Raw genomic sequence first — 24,436 nt, 5'->3', positions numbered from 1 at the left:
CACCCTCTCACTTTTGTTCACATGCTTTCCACGTGACACCACTGACTGTTAGTGTACAAGAGAAAGAAAAATAAAAAGTCATTGAAACGAATATAAAAATATTACAAAAAAAATGTATACCCTGCAATAACCATTACGATCATAGAAACACCAGCAACATGATAATAATACTCAAGGAGTTACAATCTCATGTAACCTAGAGATGATAATCACTCAGAATGAAAAGACAACCCAAAGATTACCATTTACAGACATTATGTGCTTTTGTTTTAGTGAATGGGTTGATAATATACTCAATAATACATTTATTATTCTAGTTTCTGAAATAGTACATAGTTATAGCTAATAAAGAGACCGAGGGAAGAGGAACGGAAGCTGGTGTGTGCGCACGTTTCCCTTTCCCTCTTCCTCCGATTTGTCGTCACCCAGGGTTGGGCTGAATTCATTTTCAAACACAGCTGATTCAGAAGTGCATTCTGACTTTTACATCAGTCCAGTAATCAGATTTAGAGCACATGTTATGCAGTACACGCATCACTGTAGAATTTTCTTCTTTGAAATCTTAGGCAACATTTCATAAACCCCCTCAAAAATAGCTTTTACTTCAAATCTGACTTAATGGTTAGAATGTTTTTGTTTTTTGCTTTGCTCACTTTTAAATATTGAGTAAAATGGCTGATCTCTTATATTAGAGTAATTTGTAGCTTCTGATTCTAACTAAATCTCCATCCCCTGAGTGTAAACTGAATTGAACCCCACCATGTCCTTGGTTTTTGCAGCCCTTCGTGGGGACATTCAACAGATACTGCCTTGGAGCCTTCGGTATCAAATCATTATCATAAACAGTCATACAAACCCTGAAATCATCCATCCATCCATTCGCTTCCGCTTATCCTTTCCAGGGTCGCGGGGGGCGCTGGAGCCTATCCCAGCTGTCATAGGGCGAGAGGCGGGGTACACCCTGGACAGGTCGCCAGTCTGTCGCAGGGCCAACACACAGGGACAGACAACCATTCACGCTCACATTCACTCACACCTAGTGACAATTTGGATTATCCAATTAACCTATCCCCTTAAACTGCATGTCTTTGGACGGTGGGAGGAAGCCGGAGTACCGGAGGAGGGAACCCACGCAAACACGGGAGAACATGCAAACTCCACACAGAAAGACCCCGGCCTGATGGTGGAATTGAACTCAGGACCTTCTTGCTGTGCGGCAACAGTGCTAACCACCGTGCCACCGTGCTGCCCTGAAATCAGTTTTACTCAAATAAAAACACACATAAAGTGCATAAACATCCAGGTCTATGAGCGCTTTCAAATTTCAAATGGCATCCAACAATGTTTCCACTGCCAGATGACAAAATGACCATGAATCATGAGCAGGAAGATGGACGTGAGTGAGTGATGGTGATTATGTTCTAACATTAACCATGGTTATCACTTCCTCATTGTTGCCTTATTTTCAGAAGTAAAGTTATTTTTGGCTGTTCCCTTATTAACTGGCAATTATGGCAAATAAATTAAAGTCCATTGTATTATGGTGTCTCTCCAGCATTTTCTCCGTTGGTCTCCAGAGCAGACTAATGTCAATCTAAGATTGTAACAATGTAACAATGAGAGGTTCTCTGGAGAGGCAGCTGAATGATATACTGAGCCTGCTGGTGGGGAAGCATGAAGAAGGGAAGCGCTGTCTGTGCAAATTAACTTTCCAAATAAGAAATTGGACAAAAGAGATGTGCTAAATATGCATTGTGTAAAATGTAAGTAAAAATGGAATATAGTGATACCCAAATCTCATAAAACCATTTCTTATTCATAGAACACAGAAAATATAACAACTGTTAAAAAGTGACATTTTACCATTTCCTGGAAAATAGATTTGGAATTTGGTGGCAACAACTTGTCTCAAAAAAACTGGAATGGGAGCAACAAATACCTGGAAAATTGAGTGTTATTAAAAAAAAGAAAACAGGTAGAGAAACTAATTAGGTTAATTCGCATCAGGTCAGTAACCTGAGTGAAAATAAAAAGCTTAGACATGTAGGGTTCCAATTTCCGAATAATGTTCCTCAGCACAAAACTGCAAAGACTTTGATGACTCATCGTCTGCGGTACATAATATCATCAAAACTTTCAGAGACTCTTGGGAAATCTGTGCACAACAAGGCAAAAAATCAATACTGGATGCCTGTGATCCCTGGGCCCTCGGAGAGCACTGCTTTAAAAACAAGCATGAATTTATCATGAAAATCCTTGGATGTGCTCAGGAACACATCGAGAAATCATTGTGGGCGAGCACAGGTCAGTGTGCCGTCCACAAACACAGGTTAAATCTCTGTCAAGCAAGCTTAGATCATGTCAACTTCTCTTGGCCAATGCTCATTTAAAATGGACCAAGTAGAAAACTGAGCGGTCAGATAAATTGAAATGTAAAATTTCTTTTTGGAAAAACAAGGACATGGCATCCTCCAGACTAAAGAGGAAAGTAACCATCTGGCTTGCTGTCAGTGCTCAGTTAAAAAGGGAGTACAGGAAGACGGGCACTAATGCAGATTTTAGAGCAACATAAGCTTCCAACCAGATGCTAAACCACAGAGGAGTTCATGTCTTGAACTAGCTTTTCCCCAACTGGAAAACAAAAGAAAAAACTGATGCATCATGACATCACAACAAAGGAGACCCAGGACTGTTGAGTCACTAGGATCCTATATTAGATGTAGAACAGCATTCCTACGTCTAATATTGTAAGAGAGGATGATACACAGTGACAAACATGGGACTGACCCAGCTTTTTCGAGACATGCTGCTTCCATCAATTTCGAAATGACAGATTTTTCTCAGTTTAAACATTTAATATGTGTGAGTAAAATATCTATTATGGGATTAGCCTTGTCTCCTTCCTGTTTTTTATTTACATTTTATAAAGTTTTCCAATGGTTTAAGAATTGTGGGCAACACTGTGGGAAACGCAAATCTTTCTGTTTAAACAAAAACTACAAAAACTTGATGTCAAAATAAGTTACTTGCTCAAACGGTCATGTTGCGGTATCTTACTGCGACAACTGGCAGTGGAGTAATGCAGGCGTTAAGACGAAAGCTTTAAGTCCATGGCTGTTCCTTTCCTTAGAACTGTGGTGAATGCCCATCTGTCACTGTAAATACCTTTGACACACACTGAAAAATAATCAGGCTCACAATGCGGCAGCCTCCTCTGATCTACGTTAGATATGGCTGAGGTCGCTCTCTCTCGGGTCCAGAGGTTAAGGAGCTACTGTTGACCTTCAATTGGCAGTCAACTTGTCACTGAGCAGCTTGTTACTTGGCAGAATGTACCCGTCTGTGACGCTCTCTTCCTTTTAAAACAGAAATGGAAGAAAGAATTGTGACTTGTACCATCTGGCAACTTTATAATTTAATTATTATGTTAAAAAGTGTTGCAAAGTTTAGAATACCAAAAAGCAAGGACTCTGTGTCTTGCTTTGTGAAAAGAGGCTTGAAAATGCAGATTTAAGGACAATCCGATCTAAGATGTGTACAAATTAGCGATTTGTAAGCGGGATTTATTATCATCAAAGCTTCCTTTACGGTTTCTTTCAGGATTTAAAAAGATGTCCTTGCAGAAACTGACAAAACTGAGATAAGGGAAATAAATAACGAAAGAGCTCCCCTGCCTCCTCGGCAAGGCGCCTAACTGCTGCATTGGGAGGCTGTTTTATTACACATCTGGGAGTTTTGTATCTCTATGATTTAGTGAGTAATTCAGAAATCAAAAACAGAGAAAAGAAACATTTCCCGAATCCTCGACTGTACCCCTGCTGTGCAATTAACAAAACAGGTTTCAAAGTCATGACAATTTTTAAGGCAGCTGTCATGAATTTGCTCTTAGCATCAGATGTTTGATGACTGTTTATAACATTAGTAATATTTATGGCAGCTAGATACCTCAGGCTCAAGGACAGAAACCTTATTGTTGACGTGCCACCCACACATTTACAGCCCTACTCTTCCTCTCTAAATTCCATCTCTATTTTTCCTCTCCGCTCTCTCTGAGTTTAAACTGGTGTCGTTTTCCTGTTTAGTGTATCTGAGTTGCTATCCCGGTCCCTTTTAGCTGTCAGTCGGTCCAGGGTTCCCACGTTGCCCCTGTCCCGCTCCATGGTGGCTGTAGATATCGGGGCTGGCTGGGTGGTTGGAGCAGCTGATGTGGAGGTATTCAGCGGTGCTGCGTTCTGGGCTACAGCTGCCGCCGCTGCCAAGTTGGACTTGGAGTGGGAAGGGAGCGTGCTGCTGCTTATCACTGCTCCTCCTCCTCCTCCTCCCGCTCCTCCTCCACCACTGCCGCTGCCGCTGGAATCTTTTGGGAAGTAGTTGTGGAGCTGGTAGAGCGTGGCACGGTCCACCGTGCCGTAGAGAGGTGGGGCACCTCCTCCGAGGCTGCCTAGCTTGGAGTCCCTTGAGAGGGTGTACATGGAGATGTCACCACCTCCTCCGCTCCCACTGCTGCTGGTGTGGTGGGGGTTGGGCAGAGTGGCCACAGAGAATGGTGGTGCAGATGGTGGCAAGCTGAAGGTCTTGGAAGCTCCAACGGGCGAGGTCTCCTGCGAACGCGGCGGGTCAGTGGAGCGTGAGCTGGAGCGTGAACGCCGTCTGAAACGGTAGCTGGGCAGACGAAGCATGGCGTGCGTTGTGCTCTTGAAGAGGTCAGTGCGAGAGCGGCAACGGAGCTCCTTGTTCTTCTCGATGTAGATATTGACAGCGAGCACGCCGACCATCTCGGCCAGGATGAAGGACAGACCGCCGAAGTAGAATGACCACCCGTAGGAATAATGCCACTTCTTATCCTCATCCTTCTTGGGGGAGATGTCGCTCAGTGCTGCTGAGATGTACACGATCACTCCAATGATGTTGCTGAGGCCTAAAGAAAGATACAAGACTTCTAAGTGCTCCTCTGAGTCAAATTAACCTGCTGGTTCATTAAATTGTTTTGCAGGCAGGCTTTCTGGAAGTGCCTCCTTTCAATTACACAGAGAGTAGGCAAGCACAGTATGACAGTCAATCTGCATATCATACATAAGGAGATTAATCTAACTATACGACTGATAGATATAGGTTCATCCTGGTATGGGCACTGCAGATTATCTTAAGCTGTAGAATGTATATGCTAGGTTGTGTTTCATGGCTCATGCTACATGAATATAATAAAAAAAGAAGCATCAAGTGTTCAGAAATTCTTTTTAGTAACAGAATACAGAGATTTTAAGGACACGGGTATCTGTTAGGGATTACAAAGTCAGCCAGGGGTAAAATATAAACTGCCCATTTTAGTGTTAATAAAAAATGTAGCAAACATACCTTCAAACAAAATCTTCTTTTCAAACTCTGACTGGAAATATAGATTTCTTTTCCCAAACCACAGTAAAGCTGCAGTCTTACCTGCAGCTACAAAGAGAATCCCTCCGCCGAGAATAATGTTCCTTTTGCTTTTATAGAATCCGCTGGAAGCAACACACACTCCACCCAGAAGAAGCAATATGGCACTGAGGATGGGGAAGATGCTGGAAGCTCTCACCACACCTGCAGGAGACAGCAGATGAGAGCATCATCGTTTTGGCTGCAGTGCTGTTGTTTACAGTCTGTGCACTTGCATCTGATATACGACTGAGTCTGTACTTTTCTAATAGTGGTTCATTAATGCGTTTTCTTCTTGAGGTTCAACACCATTTGAAGGTGCAAAGTTAACAGCCTTGTGACACTTCTGAGGAATAAAAGTGTTACCAAGGCTTGGCACAGCTGACACTACAAATTGGCTGTGGAACAGCAGATGTCTTTTTATATGTTTCCTACATTATATTTTATATGGCACATAATGTCTTTTGAGTCCCCGAGTTTTTTCAAGACTAAATAAAAATAGTTAGATGGCATGTCTTCTTAAAACTAGAGAAGAAAGCTAATTTTTCTTTTCAAATTGTGAGATAATAAAAGTTATGGGGAATATGATGATTTTTACGCCGTAAAATGAAACTAAATGAATAATTCCTTGTTACAAATACAGTAGCCACAGCTCCTCAGCAAGAGCGCACAATCGCCAATTTTGCTGGAAAAGGCTGAATTATATAAAAATCCTTTTCAGTACATCCTTCTGCAGATGCTTCATAGCTATAAACAGAAGTGATGAGAGAGAGACGTTATAGAAGAAGAAAAGCTCCATCTGAGGCAGGAATATGTGGAAAAGCAGAGCTTTCAGATTTTCAAGGTGACTTCTAAAGCTTTGCCTCTGAAGCTGAAGGTAAAAGAAAAATGCTGTGATAACCATTCATTCACAGAAGCATCTGTCAGACGTGCACGTTACATTTCACGTCTCATTTTTTTAACAAGTCAAATGCACATGTGAGTAACGTTCACCTCTTTGGGAAAAAAACACGGATTATGTGATGAATTGTTGGTGCGATTTTTGCAAACCTGCAATTGCATAACGGCTCATGCATATAGTTCCATTTGTTAGAAATGAATGTCAACTATTGATATATTGTTTTGCATGAAAATTAGTGTTAATGATACTTACAGGATAACTGTAAACCAAATCTCTAACGATTCTAAAAACTAACAGTGAATATTTTCCATGCTGAAATGGCTGACATTAAAAGGGCAAAGGGATGATTGTTGTTCCTCGTGACATTCAAAAGGCTAAAATAAAATAAATAAATAAAATCATCATGCAACACACAATGAGACAAGACAAAAATGTACCTGCAGTAATGGTGGTGAGAGGACTCAACAAAAGGAAACAAAAACAGGCAAAACTAAATAAAAGGGGATAAAGAAAGACAAAGACAGGTGGAGACAGGGAAACAACACATACACTAGGATGATATGAAAGGAGAAACACAAGTAAGAATATAAATTGTGTTTTATTTTGAAAACACTGGTGGTTGTCTGTGTGCATGGAGTTAATGTGCGGCTCTCTGATTGCAACCATTTCAAAACTAAACACACAACCAATCAAATATTGTCTAAAAACAAACAAACAAACAAACAGATATATGTCTTTTTCAGCTCCTTAAAGAGTTGGTGCTTAACCCTTTTAATTCCAATCACACTCTTTTCCTAAACCTAATAAGTAATTGTTCCAAATCAGCGGGTGAAAGTAAAAAGCCAGTAAAAAGAAATAGAATCAGTGAGTAAGAGATGTGAAACAACTGCAAAACTGAAATGGCCATATCACAACGTTACACAGTTAAATCCCTTAAACCTTCAACTCCAGACATATGTTTTTAAAACGAGATCACTTCTAGGTGCCAGTATAGCCACATTTGGTGGTTGATGGTTTCATTGCAATAATAAGTCCAATATTTGTAAGAGAATCTGTGTGGACTGCTATTTTTTGAGGAAACAACGCCATCATCTCACCATCTGCTACATAAGCATGATATAACCTCTTTTTTTGGCCACAGACACAATTTCACTGTTTCAGCTGTAAAATAAATTAAACTCACTAACCACTTTATGTATCAGCTGCTTTTTAATACAAATATCTAATCAGTCACTCACATACCACAAGAATATTTCATAATTATTGGCTCCAGATGGGTTGGTTTGAATTTTTGAGAAACTGCTGGTCATTTGGGATTTTCCCACACGACAATCTCAAAGATTTAAATAAAATGAGCAGTGAGCAGCAGATCTCTGGGTGAAAAGGTGAGCTGAGCAATTCAAATAACCACTCGTCAAACCCCAGGCATGCAGCAGAGCATCTCTGACACACAACGTTGAAACAGCAGCAGAAGGCCACACTGGGTGCCACTGCTGTCAGCTACCAACAGGAAAGGAATGAAGCTACAATTTATTTCTACATACAAATCACACTTTGGATTCCTTAGTACCAACTGAGCCTAATATCAACACCACCATCTACCTGAGGATGATTGCTGACCATGTCCACTCCTTTAGGATCACACTGTACCCATCTTCTGGCTGCTGCTTCCAGCACACTAATGTGCCAGGTCAAAAAGCTGAAATCGCCTTGAACATGACAATGACTTCACTGCACTCAAATGGCTTCCACAGCCAGATGTCAGTCCAACAGAGCACCTTTAGTATGATTAATATATAATAAAAAATATTAATTGTTATCAACTGGGAAAATTCTAATAAGAAAGATCAAATTGACAACTGCATCTCCAAAAACATGTTTTTAAGCATCTGAAGCCATCCATCAGTGTATTCATGTACACCCTGGACAGGCTGTGGCAGGGCAGCATCTCAGGCCTTTCTCATTAAATAGGGTTTTTATTAGAACTAAAAAAGAAAAAAAAATATGTAAAAACTAAACTAAACAAAACAAACCCATCTAATGTCTCCCAGGACTGTCATTCACTCTAAATTTAAAATAGTTTCAATTATTAAAAAACAAATAAAAAGGACTGTGAAGTGCAGAAAAGCAGACAGGAGAATTTCAGATAGTATCACTGCACCTGTCACAGAAATAGATGTCTTTACATAACGTATAAAGCTGGAACATATACTTTGTAAACCAAAAAGGTTCAGGGCTGTATGAAGCAGAATCTGCTATCACAATGGAGGCAGGATGTGAAACCAGAATCCTGAGCTGAAAATAATCCATTAGTGAAGGCTGTTCTTTCAATTCCTCTGTGAAAAAAACAGCAGCTTTCTGCACACCCCCAGACTCCCAACCCCATGCACCTGGGCATTTATACACACATGCACACTCTATACAGACACTTACACACACCTTCAGGAACGCTTTGCTTGAATCTGACATCCGTGCATTGATATCCGCCCACCATCCCCTTCTGTCCTTTCTATCCGCATGTGATGGAGACTGTAGTGTGTGCAGTTCTGTTTGCCAGTGTATGGTTATCTAATGTCTCTCTTCATGTTTGTGTGCATTGTGTATTTCTAAGAGAGTGTGTGTATGTGTGTGTGTGTGTGTGTCACTCACGCAGCAGATACTCTGCAGCATCTTGGTCATAGTCTGCGTCGTCTGGGAAATGATTGATCTGGGAACACACACCCCTCTTCAAACCTGAAAAAAGACAGAGAGGAAGTTGAGGGGGAGAAGATGATGAAGGTCAAAGAAGAAATCCCACGAAGACATAAAGATAGATAAAAGACAGAATGCACCAAAACAGTAAATAACAAAGGTAAAAGCCAGAAAAGGGGAAGACAGACATGGGAACAAAAAAGAGGAAGAAAGAAGAAATTTTAAAAAATGGGGACAAACCAGGAAGAAAAAGGTTAATATATATATATATATGTGTGTGTGTGTGTACACAACAGGCATGAATAGAGTGAGAGAGAGATGAAAATCAAGAAGCTCACAAAGGCCAGTAAGGTGAGAGATATTAAGACAAATGGCCCAATGACACAGCAAAAGTCTTATGCCCTAAATGTTTGCAACAAAGAAAACAACAAACAAAAAAAGGGAAAAGTTCCAAGGATAACTGCTGAGTTTGTAAGAACTGATAAATTGTATTTGACTGTTGACGATCAAGCTGCTGGTTTTATTAGACTCTACTACTCGATTTCACAAACATATTTGATTTGAAGTTTTTCAGATGAAGATTCTTTGTCTTTTAGAATTTAGCTGTCTACATTATTGAAAAATTTCTCAATTTGTTTGCCAATTGTGTCGTCTTCTTTCTGGATAATTTCTAGCTCAATAAATAATTAACTTACAAAGCTCAAAGCCGAACAGCCACACAGGAGCAGGTCCTACTATTGTCTGATCAGTGGAGACCTGGCTTTGTATGGATAAAGTCCTCAGTTGGGTGGCTGACAAAATGTCAGTGCTAACAAGCTATTGGTAATTAACCTGAATGCAGGCTGACAGAAGCAGACTTTGTGTCCACACAGAGATGATACCAAGGTTAGCATCAGGTCCAGAAAATGAGCCAAAACATACAAATGATTAACTATGAGTGTGATGAAAAACACACAAAAAAACACTTGAAACACAGCAGATTAAGCAGTAATGAGGACGGTGGCAAAGCAAGAAAGACTAACACGGGAAGGAAAACTGACAACAGGTTTAAAACTCCAGTGATTGCAAAATAAAACAGGAAATACTTAAAAAACAATACAAAAAGCAAAACCATGACTTGAGTCATGTCACGTATGCTACCTATACATTGCTATGTTTTTTTTTCTTCTATGTTCCCCTCACCCCAAACACTTCACAGGGATTTGCGTATCCCCCTCCCCAAGCTTGATTCTGCTGGAGGTTTCTTCCTGTTAAAACGTAGATTTTCCTTCCCACTGTCACCAAGTGCTTGCTCGTAGGGGGTGTTGGGGTTTCTTTCTAATATTATAGGACCTTTACTTTAATATATAAACCTCCTTGTGGTGACTGTTGCTGTTAATTGGTACTATGAAAATAAAGCTGAATAGTATTGTATCACGGTGTGGGAGGGTTTGTGCACTTTAAGCCAAAATAACAGCAAAAGGTTTGTGCAGCACAGTTGCTGTTTTTGGACTGACATTGGCTGGTTGGATAATTTTAACATATCACCCGTTACAGGCCAGAAAATAATAATGATGGGGGGGTGGGGCAGCTATTTGCATATATATGATTTATCGTCTGGGTTCAACCAAGAAAAAAAGAAAATCAACAATTGTAAGCTGTAATTTTCTCTGAAACACAAACACTGTGTATCTTTCTCCTCCTCCCTATACGGCGCATTGTTCTGGGGCCTTAGTGTTAATTCTGTGCCAGGCTAAGACGCTAAAAATATTCCTCCATGTTATTACTAAAGACAGCAGACCAGCAGCCCTCCTGGTGTACAAACTGTTTTATAAGCTTGTGTTTCTTCTTGACACACAACGTTTGTTTACCTTGACAGCTATTTGTGCATTGCATGGACAAAATTAACATCAGGAGAGAAAAAGAGATACCTGTGTATCCTGGAGGGTAAAAGCAGTATAAAGCTCATTTCAAACACACAAAAACAGAAAGAAGTCATAAAAAGCCTGAAGCAAATTTATACCTTTTTAGGACACACCATATTAAATTTTTGACATGCAAAAAATCAGGAACTCGGTTAAAAAGAGAAGAAAAATACACAAATGAACCCAGCTGTCAATACACTGGTAGAAATCTGCTCGCTATCTTCAAAGAAAAAAGAAAAAAATATGCGAGGCAGCAACAAAAGCACTTCCTCTGACGCATCTGACAAGACAAAATAGCTAAAACAGCTCCTAAACTTCCACGTCAGATGTGAGTTCCTGCTACAAAGATGCTCTGAGACAGTTTGGCCTTTTAATTGTTGTCTGTTGCTTTTTGAACATTACACTTAAACCTGAAAATGAAAGAAGACGTTTACTGACTTGATAATATAATGACGTTTATATTGAAGGATGTGTGGAATCTGAAATGTGAAAAACACAAATACTTTTTATGTTCATTGCTATCATATTTAAATAAACTATTGTCCATTGTAGGTACAGCAACAGCTGCACATCTCTTAATGTCTCAGATTATCTGAGACATTAAGAGATGTGCATTGGTGCTATCGGTGTGAACAGGTGACAACAGGGTGCACTGTGGTCTCTGGTTACATTCATGAGCATCATATAGCATACCGTAAAAGCTTCTACATCCACTCTATTCACATAATGTAAATGAGTGGGAACTTTATAGCCTTGCAACTGCAGTTTAACATACAATCTAGATTACTAGATTTAAAATGTTGTTATAATTATGTTCAGGCACTGGCGTCATGCTCTGCTTTAATATGGGAAGAGCCAGCTTTGACTTAAAATGCAGTTTATTATCAAAACAACAGTGTTGCCTGAACCGTGACCAGGGTGCTTTTTATGCCTAAATCAAAACAAAATATTAAATCCCAATCGTTTTTTTATTAATAACAAATTTAACACTTTAGTCAACAGAAGATTGCTATTTCCATCAGAAGGCGATTATATTTGGCAGTTTTGTTCTGGGACTTCGCTGCACTTCCAGGAGCCTATATGAAAAGCTGAAGACAGTTAGAGCAGCAGCAAGAGCCCCGTTCAGATATATTGATCGAGTCAGACAGAGCATAAAGGAAGAGGTGGGGTGGAGGTGTACAACATGTGTGGCTGAAGCAGCTTAATAGCATGTCCTACACGGCCTGCACACCCCAGACCAACTTGTTTTGTCTGTGGTCCAGTACCAAACTGTGGAGCTTTATTCACTCGAGCAGAAACCACACAGTTAGGGTCTATAGATGTAATTTGTTCAACAGATGTAATGCAATAAACTGTGGCTATATTATTTATAGTATGAATGTCATTACAATCAAGCCAAGCAGGCTGGAAAAGTGAAGCCAGCATCATGTGGCAGCAACTTCTAATTCTTGCACCTTGCACCTTACCAGTCATATGCTACTATGGCTGGCTTGATAAAAATTACAAAATGCTAATGTAGTGATGAATAAGATAGAGAAAAGTAGAGCAACATAGACACTGTGTGTGGATATGGCTGGGTTAGTGAACAAGACACCTATGTATGTCTCATGAGCACACTGACCTCGCCAAGGCCCTCTGGTGACAAACACATGAGAAACACACCAAAATTCATCCCACAGCGCACTGAAAGCATCTCACGGTCTCAAATATGCAAACAGACACACAACCAACTGTACCTTCCAGGCAGCAAATCCTCCAGAGGCCGGAGTGGGTGAGCGCCCCAGGATCTTTCTTGTCCTTATTGTTGGAGTCCTCCTGTGATGAGTTGGCTGTGCTGTTGCAGATGAAGGCCCGGGCGTACAGCCAGTAGTCAGTTCCAATAGCCACTGTCATCAGTGCAAAAGCTGCAAAAGCTCCCATGGTGGTCAACAGCACCTGGATCCCTCGCTCACACCACACCATGGCTGGGCGGGGAAGGAAACTGATGTCTGACAAGAACACAGAAAATAAAATCAGCCGTCTGCAGAAGGCAGGGCTGGCACATAATACTAATCAAGTTTAAACTACGATATTATTGGGATGCTGACGGAGCCATGAATATTTTCCTGTTAATGTAAATGCCTTGCTTGTAGGATAAGTTACCCAGCAGTACTAAAATAAAGGATTTCAATTATAAATTTAGTAATACTAGTACTCTAACTCCATGCATTTGCCCAATACTTCTAGTATTTCTATCCAGAGTCGTCCTCTGGGGCTGAAAAATGAAACCAATGACTCCCAACAGAAATCAGCACGTTTACAGCCTGAGACAAAAAAGCCTGGCTTCTATGGATAATTTTCACTCACTGGAGTTAGAGGCCGACAAAGATGGATACAAATGATTGGAGTCTGCTGGCCTCACCTCTGCTAAGTGTCACTGAACTGAACCCTTCCCTGTTGTTTGTGCTGTTGGTCCCTTTTGGAGTATTTTTATTTGGAATTATCTGTTTAATAATGTGGCCTATTGTGCAGTGTAGATGTTCAGTATGTTTCAGTTTTGGTGATTTAGTGATTTAGTAGTCTGACGCTTCAGTATGTTCTAATTAGCAGATAAGTGTATCTCTGTTCACCCATACAGCTTATGGATACAAGTTTCTAATAAATTTACTAGCGTTACCTGATACCATATATGCACTTGTCTAAATATGGTAACTCCTGGCTCTAAAACCAACATGGCGACAGTTAAAATACTCGAGTTAAAGCTTAAAAATACAATCCAAACCAGTGGGTGATGTCATGGTGGTGACAGTCATTGTTTATATAGAGTCTCTACCTTTTATACAATTCTCTGTTTTAATCACTTCCTGATCTTTCATTTTACTGCAGCTGATGTAGACATTCAAACTGAAGACTGTTAATATGCATAACTTTTATGATGCACTTAGGCTGCAATGACTATTTCTTATTGTATTTGTTTTAGGAAATTTGCCTTTATTCTTATTTGAGAGAGAAACAACTAAGAAACAGCTAAGGGTATGTTAGAAAGTCATCATAGAAAACATTACAAAATTATACCCAAAATACAAAGTTCAATCCATTTTTTTCCAGACTGCTAAGTGTTTAAATGTTCAGATGGCTGCAGTCTTGTATAAGTCATTTAATTCCATCACAATTCAGTGGTTCAAATATGCCCTCAATGCCTATGAAAATTAAAACGAGAAGCTAAAACAGGTAATTCATAATACATACACTGAACTGTCAAATATATTTATGTATTAATAGAAATACTATCCCTCATGGGCCACTGTACGGGACCGGTGGGAGCTGCTGACGGGGTTTACTCTTTCTGTTGCATTCTGTGTGAGCACGCTGGAGCAGTTTTTAATCAAAAAACAACACACACAGCCTGAAGCAGTGAAAAACATGTAGCCAGCTAAGAACAAAATGCCAACCTCAGTGAATCAACGGAAATACAAAAGTACAAATATTGTTCCAAAACTGAACACAGAAAGGCAAAATTGACCCAAATACATGGGGTAAGAAATTAAAATAATGTTTGACAGTGCTTCATTTCATACATCTGCGGGGGATCTCAGGAGCTAGTCATATTTAAATTCTGACCTTTTTCTACAAACCACTTCCAGAGAGAATCACAATAAAAGGTATTAATATGAGCAAGGTTTGGAGGAGGCCTGAGGAAAGGAATTGTCTTTTTAGGTTAATGAGAAGATCATCCGAGGAAAATATGTGCAGAACAAAAGGGCAAATGCAGACGAAGAGCAAGATAGAAGTCTTTGTCCACTTTTTTTTATAATAAGCGACGACAAGAGTGGCTGAGGAGATGAGAAGTAGACAAGTGGAGAGGAGAGAGGAGACACAAATCTGAGCTGAGAGGTGGACAGTGAGAGGGATGACAAGAGGAAAATTGAGATACAACACATCTGCTGTGCTTCAGGAAACATAAATGAAAGTGGATGGGAGCAGGGTTCCTGCCTCTGTGGGGCTCCCCTGTCAGATTTTAACCATTTCAGCTGAAACAGAGAAAGTGCTGGGATTCTGCAACGCTTCAGGTTTGGCTTCTATTCATTTCAAAGTGACCTGCCTGCTTGAATATGCATAAGGTAAGTGTCATAAAGACATCACGGCACTGGGGCGGCAATAACAATCCAACAAAAGCCAACTAATTTTTAATTTGCACTAAAATGTCAAATTTGAATTCACTGGATGCTGCACTCATTAGGCATTGTTTTATTTTGTATTTGCATTATAAGTTTAAAGCCTAACCCTGATTTTTAAGTTGTACCACATGTTTTTAATGATCAGTTGAAAGGAATTGTTCAAACATACATTATAAACTTACGTGATGCTAATATCCAGCATCGCAGTGTTTCCTGTTTCATTTTACTTAAAGAAATCAGTAAAAATCAGAATAATTATTCAGTTCACGTGTATTTATAAACAGGCCCAACAGTGCGATCTGCCCGTATTGCCTTTGCTGAATGATAGTCATAAACTGAAAACATTTTACTTACATTGTCAAAGATAGTGTAATAGGAGGATTTCACTGTTTCTTTGGAACAAATAAACAAACAAGAAATTACAAACAATTAATAAAACTTTACTCTTAAACAATAAAATATTATTTAGTAATTAGTTTGTAAGAAATTGTGAAGCAGTATGTAAAAACAAGGCTAATGTTCAAAATTGTCATTACATTTTAATATTTTCTAAAATATTTTAACTTCTACATCAAGATATTATATGACTGTAGAGTCTTTACCTTATGATATAAAGCGCCCTGAGGCAACTGTTGCGATTTGGTACTGTATAAAAACAACATTGACTTGAATTGAATTACCTGAAGATGTCAAACTATGTCTGCCCTTTGAATTACTACAATTAAATACTTGCTTGTAGCGCCTTTGTAGATCACTAAACTTCTGAGAAAAACTCCACTAGATTTACAAGAAATCTGCATAGTCACAATCCACACGGCTGTAGATCGATCAATTGCCAGCATCACTAAAGGGGCAAATTTCACTGGGTGACTGGTCGGGTCACACCCCCGGGCATGTGTGGCTGTGCTGAGTGGGGGTTTTCCCCTCATAGACGAGGCATTTGCTGGATGATGACCTGGTGTACATTAGTGCAATCGTTTTTGGCAGTTTGTGCATCAAGCTGTTCAATAAACTATTGATACTTTGACCCTGAAAGTGATGCGCAACGTTAAATACACAAAGGGTATTTAAGATAACAAACATTTGAAAAAGTTGTTCTTGACTTTGTCATTGCTTGGCTGTTTTGTGCACTTGCTCATCAACTTTGGCTCTCTTGCTACATCACAACTGTCTGGCTGGTTACTGAAGAGTTACACCTAATTTATAAATGCCCAACGGATAAAGTCTGATTCATATGTAAACATCATTTAAATGGTTACAATTAAGTTGAAATTTTATGGATATATAATAATTGTTTTTGAGAGTGGGGTGGGAGGTACCTGGAGACTGTGGTCCGTGTCCTCGTTCTCTCAGCTTGGCATTGATTACTTCATGATGTCATATGAAATGTTTTGTATACAAGTGTCTTCAAAATGACATTTTTACAGTCTATTACTGAGTAGGATAAAATACATTAAAAAGTAATTACGACATTTTACACAATGTGATAACAATGTAATTAAAAAAATATTAACAATTAGAAACCAATATTGGTCATAATTACTAATAGTCAAGTAGCTTTTTAATACAGTTTATATTTACAATGAATTTACACTTTTAAATCATTATTCAAAAAAACCAAAAAAAGACAATTACCAATTATCAGTTTAGGCAATGGTATCAATTAGATTTAGTTTTGAAACTTGGTATCAATATCAAAAAACAATCTTGGGCCTCTATAACTTGCATTCAATCCTTTAATATATAAGAAGATACCCTCTGTGGTTTATATGAAAATGTCTTGGCTTTCAAAATTAAACTTTTTGTTTGTGTTAAATAAGACGATTGATGTTAAAATCAATGAAAGATTGCGAGAGCAGCACACCGACATAGCAACCTGGCAGGAAGAGGTTTCCTCTATGTTCACACTTGTCATTCACACATTTTCTTCCTGGACATCTGAAAGCTTCCGATTAAATAAAGATCTATAAATACGTCTTTTTCACATTATAAGCAGTTTGGCTTGTAACGTTTGTTGCACTGAATGAACTGTTTCCACCTGGATGATAAAACATGTTTGTCAAACTCTAGCTTTATGCCTGTGAATAATAAAAAACATGTTCTTTAGATTGCAGAGCTAAAGGCAGTTCAGGTAACATTGTCACTAAAAAAAAAATATTTTAAGATATAAAAAAACTGTGTTGCATCCAGTGAGACAAGCCTGTGTATTCTAGCTTTGCTTGACCCTGACTGGCTCTGACATTAGACCAAGCAAGGTTACTTTGTTAAATTAAAATTAGTGTCAAATGTCAGATGGAGCATTTCAATATTTCAAATGCTGTGTAGTTCATTCATGAAATTTGTGTTTAGCAGCATGGATTTTCTCAGCTCCTCATATGTCAGCAATCCCCTCAGTCATCGCTGATCCTAATATGAACAAACATTTAGCTTGGTTACACAAATGCCAGCACAGATTAATCGAAGCCACTCGCCTTTTGAATCCAGACATCTGCACACATCTGTACTTGTGTGTGTGTGTGTGTGTGTGTGTGTGAGGGTGGTTTCCTGCATGACTGTGCTGATCCAGGCTTGTTTGTGTGTCTTATTACTTGAATGTGCATGTACATGGGTGTCATGTTCATGCACATCAGAATCCACATGTGCATCTGGTTGTTTGTGTGTGTATGAACACACGCACATCTGCCTGTTCTTGTGTGTGAGTGTGTGTGTGTGTGTGTTACCTGAGGGCATGTTTCTCCCTTTCGCCTCCATCTCCTCTCCCCCCTGCTGCTGCTGCTGCTGTTCTTCTTCTTCGTCACTGAAGAGCTCTCCGTAGCCCCGGTCCGAGCCGCCTCCATCCACCGTTTATCCGCTTTCTCGCCCCTTCCTTTTTCCTGGCTCTTCTTCTGCCAGTTCTTTTCTTCCTAATAGTTTCTTTTTAAATCTTCTGCCTTTTCTTCTCGTGCGTTTCCCCCCTCTTCTCCTTTTACCTTGAGCGCTCTGTCGCTCCTTTTCAGCAAGTAGGGGATACTTCACTTTGCGTCCTCTCTTCTCATTGAATTGTCATGGCAGTCATCTTAGCTACTGAGAGAAGCAAGAAAGAGGTGGAGGGGAAGGGAGGGGGGGTAAAGAGCAGATGAGAGAGAGAGAGTGAGAGAAAAGACCGAAAGAGAAGGATGGAAGTAAAAGGACAGGAGAAGATGCGGGAGAGAAAGGAGAGAAGAAGATGAGAAGATGAGAGGTGGGGTGGGGAAGATGGGGGATTTGATTAACGAACGTGACATGAGTCTTGAGAGCAGGGGATGCTCCTGTACAGAAACATCTTCCGCACAAACAGATTTTCTATATGAGCATCATGTGTCATTGAAAAACAAACAAACAAATAAACAAACAAACATTCAAAACCTGATGCCGGCGGCAAAAAACAAGCCCCATGTCAAACAAGAGAAGCTGGTTTGCCTCCACATAGAGAGAGAGAAAGAGCGAGAGAGAGAGGGGAGATAAAGCAATAGAAAAGAACAGGCAATGCGAGAGAGCGTGCTCTATTCCATTGCCATGGCAACAGTGAATTCCAAAGTCTACGGTGGAGCTGGCGAGTGTGCGTGTGTGTGTGCGTGTGTTTTATGTGTGTGTTGGTGGAGTAGAGGACTGGATGTAACAGCTGAGAGGATTTTGCTGAGATAAAAAAAAAGAAAAAGAAGTCCCTGAATTCCACTGGTGTGCAGAGGAGCTGGGATGTCACACAGCACCGAAAGCAACGCACACATGTAGGTACGCGGTGGTCATACATGACTGCATACAGTACAAGAGGAATGAACATTCACAAGAGAGATGACAGACGTGTGAGTCATTAGCGCGGTGGTCACAGTGTCTCGGCATGTTTCATCCATCCAACTTTCTTCCCGTTGGTGCGATGGCTTAATCACGCGCGCTTAACACTGTGTCATGTTTTGAAATGCACAATGCAGCGGATCTTTCAAAGCCGAAAGATCCCGAGCGAGAAAAGATGCGATGCCTTGCCCGAGGGCGCTTCGGCAGAGCAGCTGCTTTCCTGCTTGAACTGACATCCTTAGATTTCAACAAGCAGAGTCTTCCTGAAGTGAAAATCCCCATCGGCACTGACACTGGGTCAGGTTTTGCTTCTTTTTTTTTGCTTTTTTAATGCAAGCTGTTGCCAAAAACTGCAGGGCACCCAAAATCCACATGAGAGACATCTGCAGCAGCACAGCAGGGGATGCTGAGTTGTTTCAAGTCAACAGCACATCTTGAGGCACATCTGACCAAAAAAAAAATCCCCATTTGAAGACTCCCAAGAAAATGACAACACTGGTTCTCTGTTCAGATACAACAGTTGTTAACATTTACCTGAAAACAACTTCTAACACAACACTGGCATCCCTCACTCATATCTACATATACTAAAAAGGTGATATACAATATGATCTTATGAATGGCTTAACAAAGTCTAGTATCAAAGTATTTAATTTGTAACTACAAGACCTGTCCTCTGTTCCTGATTTTTTAAAAATTTGACTTAAACAACTTAAATTTAAATATGGCAGCTTGGTTGTGCAACAGTTAGCACTGCACAGCAAGGAGGTCCTGAGTTCGACTCCACCACCTGGCCGGGGCCTTTCTGTGTGGAGTTTGCATGTTTGCGTGAGTTTTCTCCAGGTACTCCAGTCCACTCACAGTCCAAAGGCATGCAGTTAGTGGGGTTAGGTTCACATGTTCATAGGTGTGAATGTGAGTGTGGATGGTTGTCTGTCTAGCTGTGTTAGCCCTGCGTCAGGCTGGCAACCTGTCCAGGGTGTACCCCGCGTGGTAGCTGGGATAGGCTCCAGTCCCCCCTGCAACCCTGATAAGGTTAAGCAGAAGAACATGGATGGGTGGGACTTAAACATTGAAATATAAGAAAACATTGTGCTGTCAGACGTCTGCCCAAAAGAGAGCATAAAAAGATAGACGTAGCTCCTGGGTCTCTCCACTGGTAAAGTGTCTTGAAACTATATTTCGTTTAATGGCCACTGGGTGGAGGAGGCACTTCTGGCACATCTGTAAACACTTTCCTAACGAGTTCACGATCTCAGTCACTCATTTTGGGTCACAGTGAATAAAACATTAAGTCCATTTTGGTCACTTTAAGTCAGAAGAATATCCAGGGCATGCTCATTGGTTAAGAACATGTGACATACAAGTCATTAGCCAGTATAGGCAGATCCATCTCTCACTCGGGACATCTGGTTTGAAAACACCAAGATTGTGTTGGTGAACATGCTAATTAAAAGACTATGTCTGTCTTTTAAACAGATGACTTTGTCTGGCATTGTTATGGGAACGCACGTTACCAGTACAAAGCTGCATCCACTGGTCTGACTGCAGTGACTAAGGTGCTAAAATCATCAAAAAATGTGGTGCATGTGCTCGCTACTTTGGAACAAACAATATGATGGTGTCGCTGCATCTACTGACCTCAAAGATGGTCTAGACAGTACAGGCTAGTTAACAGCGGTTAGACCGGCTGGAATAAAGAAATAGTTGGATATAGATACTACAATATGTCGACACACAAACACACAAAACACACAAGCACAAACTCAGTTTTGGTAAAAGGTTAATCATTGACATTGTGTAGTACAACCTAATACATTCTTCTTTTTTTGGCGCTTCCCTGCCTCAATCTCACCCCCTGGAATTTTTACCCTGTCACACCAACACTCTGCATATCCTTCTTCACTATGTCTATGAATCTTCTCACAATCTATTACCTTATATTTACATTTAATATTTTATTAAGAAATGCATAAAGACATGCCTTTCAGGTTAACTGGTAATTCAAAACTGGCTGTAGGTGTAAATGTGGGTGTGAATGTCTCTATGTGTTAACCCTGTGACAGACTGGCAACCTATCAAAGGTGTATCTCACCCTGTCAGCTGGCACAGGCTGCAGCAGCCCCACAACCTTGAACTGGATACGAGACATAAATGAAATCTATATGTAGATGTATGGATGGATGGGTTGATCAGCATTAATCAAAAATTTCTTATAAGCAATATTCAATCATATTTTGATTTATAACATTAACAAAGTGGCAACTCAAGCACCAAAATATGCTCCAACTTTTCTGACTTAGGCCTTAGACTTAAGTTCAGAAATAATTTTCTCAGATGATCTGACACCACATGAATGTGCACTAAAACCTGAGTCCAACCCGATTACATCACAACCTTCCTAAAAGAGATTTGAGGATAATTAAACCATTTTTTGGTATTAGACTCATTTCTATACAGACCACAGACTGATATTAAGAATGAAGAGACTTTTTAAGCAGCACACATTTCCTGTGGTTGCAGCTCTCTCTCCTATGATAAAGTATTACATTAAACCATTATTTCCTCTAAATGAGATTTACTTTGTTTTAGCAGAACACTTAAGGTGAACTACAACCATTTCCTACATTTAAGTATGATTGTTTAAAAATATAAATTCATTATTTAAATGTGGCCAATTTAAGATTCTAAATGACAAACTGAGGGTATCAAGAATCTCTTTCCTCTACCAAAAGAAACTGCATGGACTTTGCTGCTTACAGGGGCTCTTCTAAGTTAACATAAAGTAGTGAGTCAAGATTATCGGCAGAAATCAAAGCTTTTTTGTGGCAGCAAGTGAGCAAAGAGCCCATCCAGACAAAACTGTACAGAACACTCTAAAGCTGGCCGAAACTCTTCAACACCTCCACCCCCACCAGGGAATGACAAGGAAAAATTTAGTATCGCTTCTCATGATTTTTGGCTCACAAAACCCTTTAAACTCGCAGTCAAAGTCCTTGTGAAAACACCAAGGTGTGAATGTTGATCATGCAGCGTTTAAACATCTCCTCTGCCTAGAACAAGAAAAAGCACCTACATGCTATGCTCTCATTCTTGGATTCCTAAAGAGAACACCTGAACCATGAATCGGGCTTTCATGCTCACAGATGAGCACAAGCTGATATGCGGAGGCTCCCAAATAGCACCTCTCTGTACACCTTATCTTTCAAGCATCTAGCTAGAAGCGACATTTTGTGAAGATAAGTTTTTGTCACTGTTGCAAACACTAAAAGCATGAATATTGATCTTTGAGACATAATCACATGAACGGTTTGAATTATTGCAAAAACTGTAAATTTTAAGGTTATTGGAAAATATTTGTATGACTTTAGCTTTTTCATTGCAAGAAATGTAAACATCTATATCCACAAACGGTGCAACATAGCTAATGTACACGAAGTGCTTCATTTTCCCTTGCTTTTTAAAAGCTATTTAAATCCTACAACAGAGTATTAGGGAAGTCTGTGAATAAAAAAATACTAGTGATTATTATTCCTTTTTTTAAAAATGCATATAAGATAAGAAAGCTGCATCTAGGTCTGCATCAGGTAAACATTATGCTGATTTAATGGTAAATTGCAGAATTATTGCAGCATGATAGAAATTGCAGGCCACCTTTTTTAGTCAATATCAAATTCATCTGCAAAAATACATTTGGTATATAGACCACAGAATCAGTCGTTCTTTTCAAATGACAATTAAAGAGTATTATCAAAACTGTAGTACAATGTGACTTTATGAACAGCCCATCTAGTGGTCATTAAAAGAAGTGCACTGCACTCAGCATTCATCTTGATTGCTTCTTTTTTTAACCCCCTTTGAAAGCCCTGCAGGACCCCTGGGAGGCCTGCAATCAGTAACAACAATCAAAACACAAATAGGAACATCAGACATTGTTATTTTGTACTCAGAACCCTGAATATAAACCTGCTTTTTCCAGACTGACAGCATGCATTAGGAGGGAGCCTCCTCCAGCAGCAGCACAACATGGATAAACACATGTTGAAAGGGCTCGCCGGCGGCAGCACAAACACAGAGGAGAAAAGTTCAAGGACACATCAGCCACACTCTGCATCAGGAACACAAGCAATGGTGGGAATCCTGCTATGAATACAGAACAGAAGAAGAACGTGGACAAACTGTAGCAGCTCACTGGAGCAATGGTCATTATTATGACAGGAACAGAAGGGAGCAACCATCACAAACCATCAAGTTCAAGTTTGGGGAAAAATCAGAAGCATACTACAATTACTGCATATATTACATAATTATTATACTGTACATACAGGTATGTCATTACAGCCTAATGCTTATTTAATGGATGCACTTTACAGAAATTAGTATCTGTTTTTCCAATCTCGCTCCCGGTCTGTTTTTATTTGTTTTGTTTGCATTTAACACAACACACCACCACATTAATACAAGCAAATAACAGATATACTGGCTTTTGGCACTATTTTACCTTTGCAGACATAATTTTCTGTCTGCCCTTAATTCCATATGCAATCACACAAACTCCCAATTTTCCTATTTTATAAACATAAAGTCTTTTATTGGTTTATAGGAGTGTTACAGTAAAATTGATGCTTTGAGAGAGTTATGAGCTATGATGTTCAACTTATTTTTAGAAAGAAAAAAAAATGTTAAACAAATTCTAATATTGACCAAAAAGTCCAGCCGGAGCAAAGTGAAACTCAATATGCGGGAAGCCCGATCACTTGGTGTCCTTGAGTAATATTCGATACTCAGACAGAGAAATCTAAATCCCACACTCTGTACATCCCCCTGCACACGCCATAAAACAAATTGTTCTCTAACAAAGCACAGCAGGAACATATCAGTCACGCTGTGATGCGTCTATTTTAAATAAAAGTGAAATTTTCTGCTGCTGAAAATAAATCCCTTACACCCAGAGACTGTTTATAAAGGATTGAGTCGACCACTTAGTCCGTTCCCTCTACATGCTCGGACCGATAAGTTTTGCTGTATCTCATCCTTGATCTTGTTTCCACACTATTCACTATTTTCTCTTCCCTCGCTTTCATCGGGGCTGTCTTACCTTGAAAAACGTCCTGTTCTCCTGTTCCTCGGCTCTCCTTTAGTTACTTTTACCTTTAATGTGACACTTTATTCTGCAAAAGCTCTTTTAAACGTTTCCTTGTAAACACGCGTACAGAACGATGCGCGTTCGCTGCCACACGATTTTATCCAGAGTACAATGCTTGCATGTGGTGCGCTCTTCTACGGTCTAAGCATGCGCACACCGGTCGGATTGACGCGCTGTCATATAATCAAGGTAATACATATAGTATACAGACTGTCGTTTGAATAATAACGTGTATTAATTATAGTCTTACCTCTGGAAAAACAACTTTTTGCAGCGGTGCTCGTGCAGGTTGTGACGAAGCCCGTGATTGGAGAGAAAGAGAGGGAGAGAGAGAGAGAGAGAGAGAGGGGCTGGAAAGGAGGAGGATGCGAGGACTGGCGGTTTTTTATACACACTAGTGTGTTTAATGAATGCA

General features: G+C 39.9%; 1 protein-coding gene across 2 annotated transcripts; it reads right to left on the bottom strand.

Moving 5' to 3' along the window:
* Nucleotides 1-1,215: 1,215 nt before the first annotated feature.
* cacng8a (calcium channel, voltage-dependent, gamma subunit 8a) lies at nucleotides 1,216-24,323 on the bottom strand. Of its 2 annotated transcripts, none has more exons than XM_039605448.1 (6): nucleotides 24,272-24,323; nucleotides 17,786-18,125; nucleotides 12,645-12,896; nucleotides 8,963-9,046; nucleotides 5,437-5,577; nucleotides 1,216-4,918 (listed from the first exon to the last, which is right to left on the bottom strand). In XM_039605448.1, exons 2-6 carry the CDS (start codon nucleotides 17,814-17,816, stop codon nucleotides 4,056-4,058), a joined length of 1,371 nt encoding a protein of 456 aa, XP_039461382.1. In that variant the 5' UTR covers nucleotides 17,817-18,125; nucleotides 24,272-24,323; the 3' UTR covers nucleotides 1,216-4,055. The 2 variants fall into 2 exon arrangements, with proteins under 2 accessions (XP_039461382.1, XP_039461381.1); XM_039605447.1 differs by lacking the exon at nucleotides 24,272-24,323 and adding an exon at nucleotides 23,974-24,105 and having other exon boundaries at nucleotides 17,786-18,128.
* Nucleotides 24,324-24,436: the final 113 nt, after the last annotated feature.

The sequence above is a fragment of the Oreochromis aureus genome, linkage group 22 (genome assembly GCF_013358895.1).
Source record: "Oreochromis aureus strain Israel breed Guangdong linkage group 22, ZZ_aureus, whole genome shotgun sequence".
Taxonomy (NCBI): Eukaryota; Metazoa; Chordata; class Actinopteri; order Cichliformes; family Cichlidae; genus Oreochromis; species Oreochromis aureus.
The sequence above is the reverse complement of the archived record's forward strand: the minus strand, read 5'-3'. Positions and strand labels throughout refer to the sequence as shown.

Coding starts and splice junctions, on each gene's coding strand:
- cacng8a (XM_039605448.1), bottom strand. CDS start 17,816: ATGGAGGCGAAAGGGAGAAACATGCCCTCAG. Junction 12,897..17,785: donor AGGGAGAAACATGCCCTCAG/GTAACACACACA, acceptor TGTTCTTGTCAG/ACATCAGTTTCCTTCCCCGC. Junction 5,578..8,962: donor TGCTGCAGAGTATCTGCTGC/GTGAGTGACACA, acceptor TGTCTCCTGCAG/GTGTGGTGAGAGCTTCCAGC.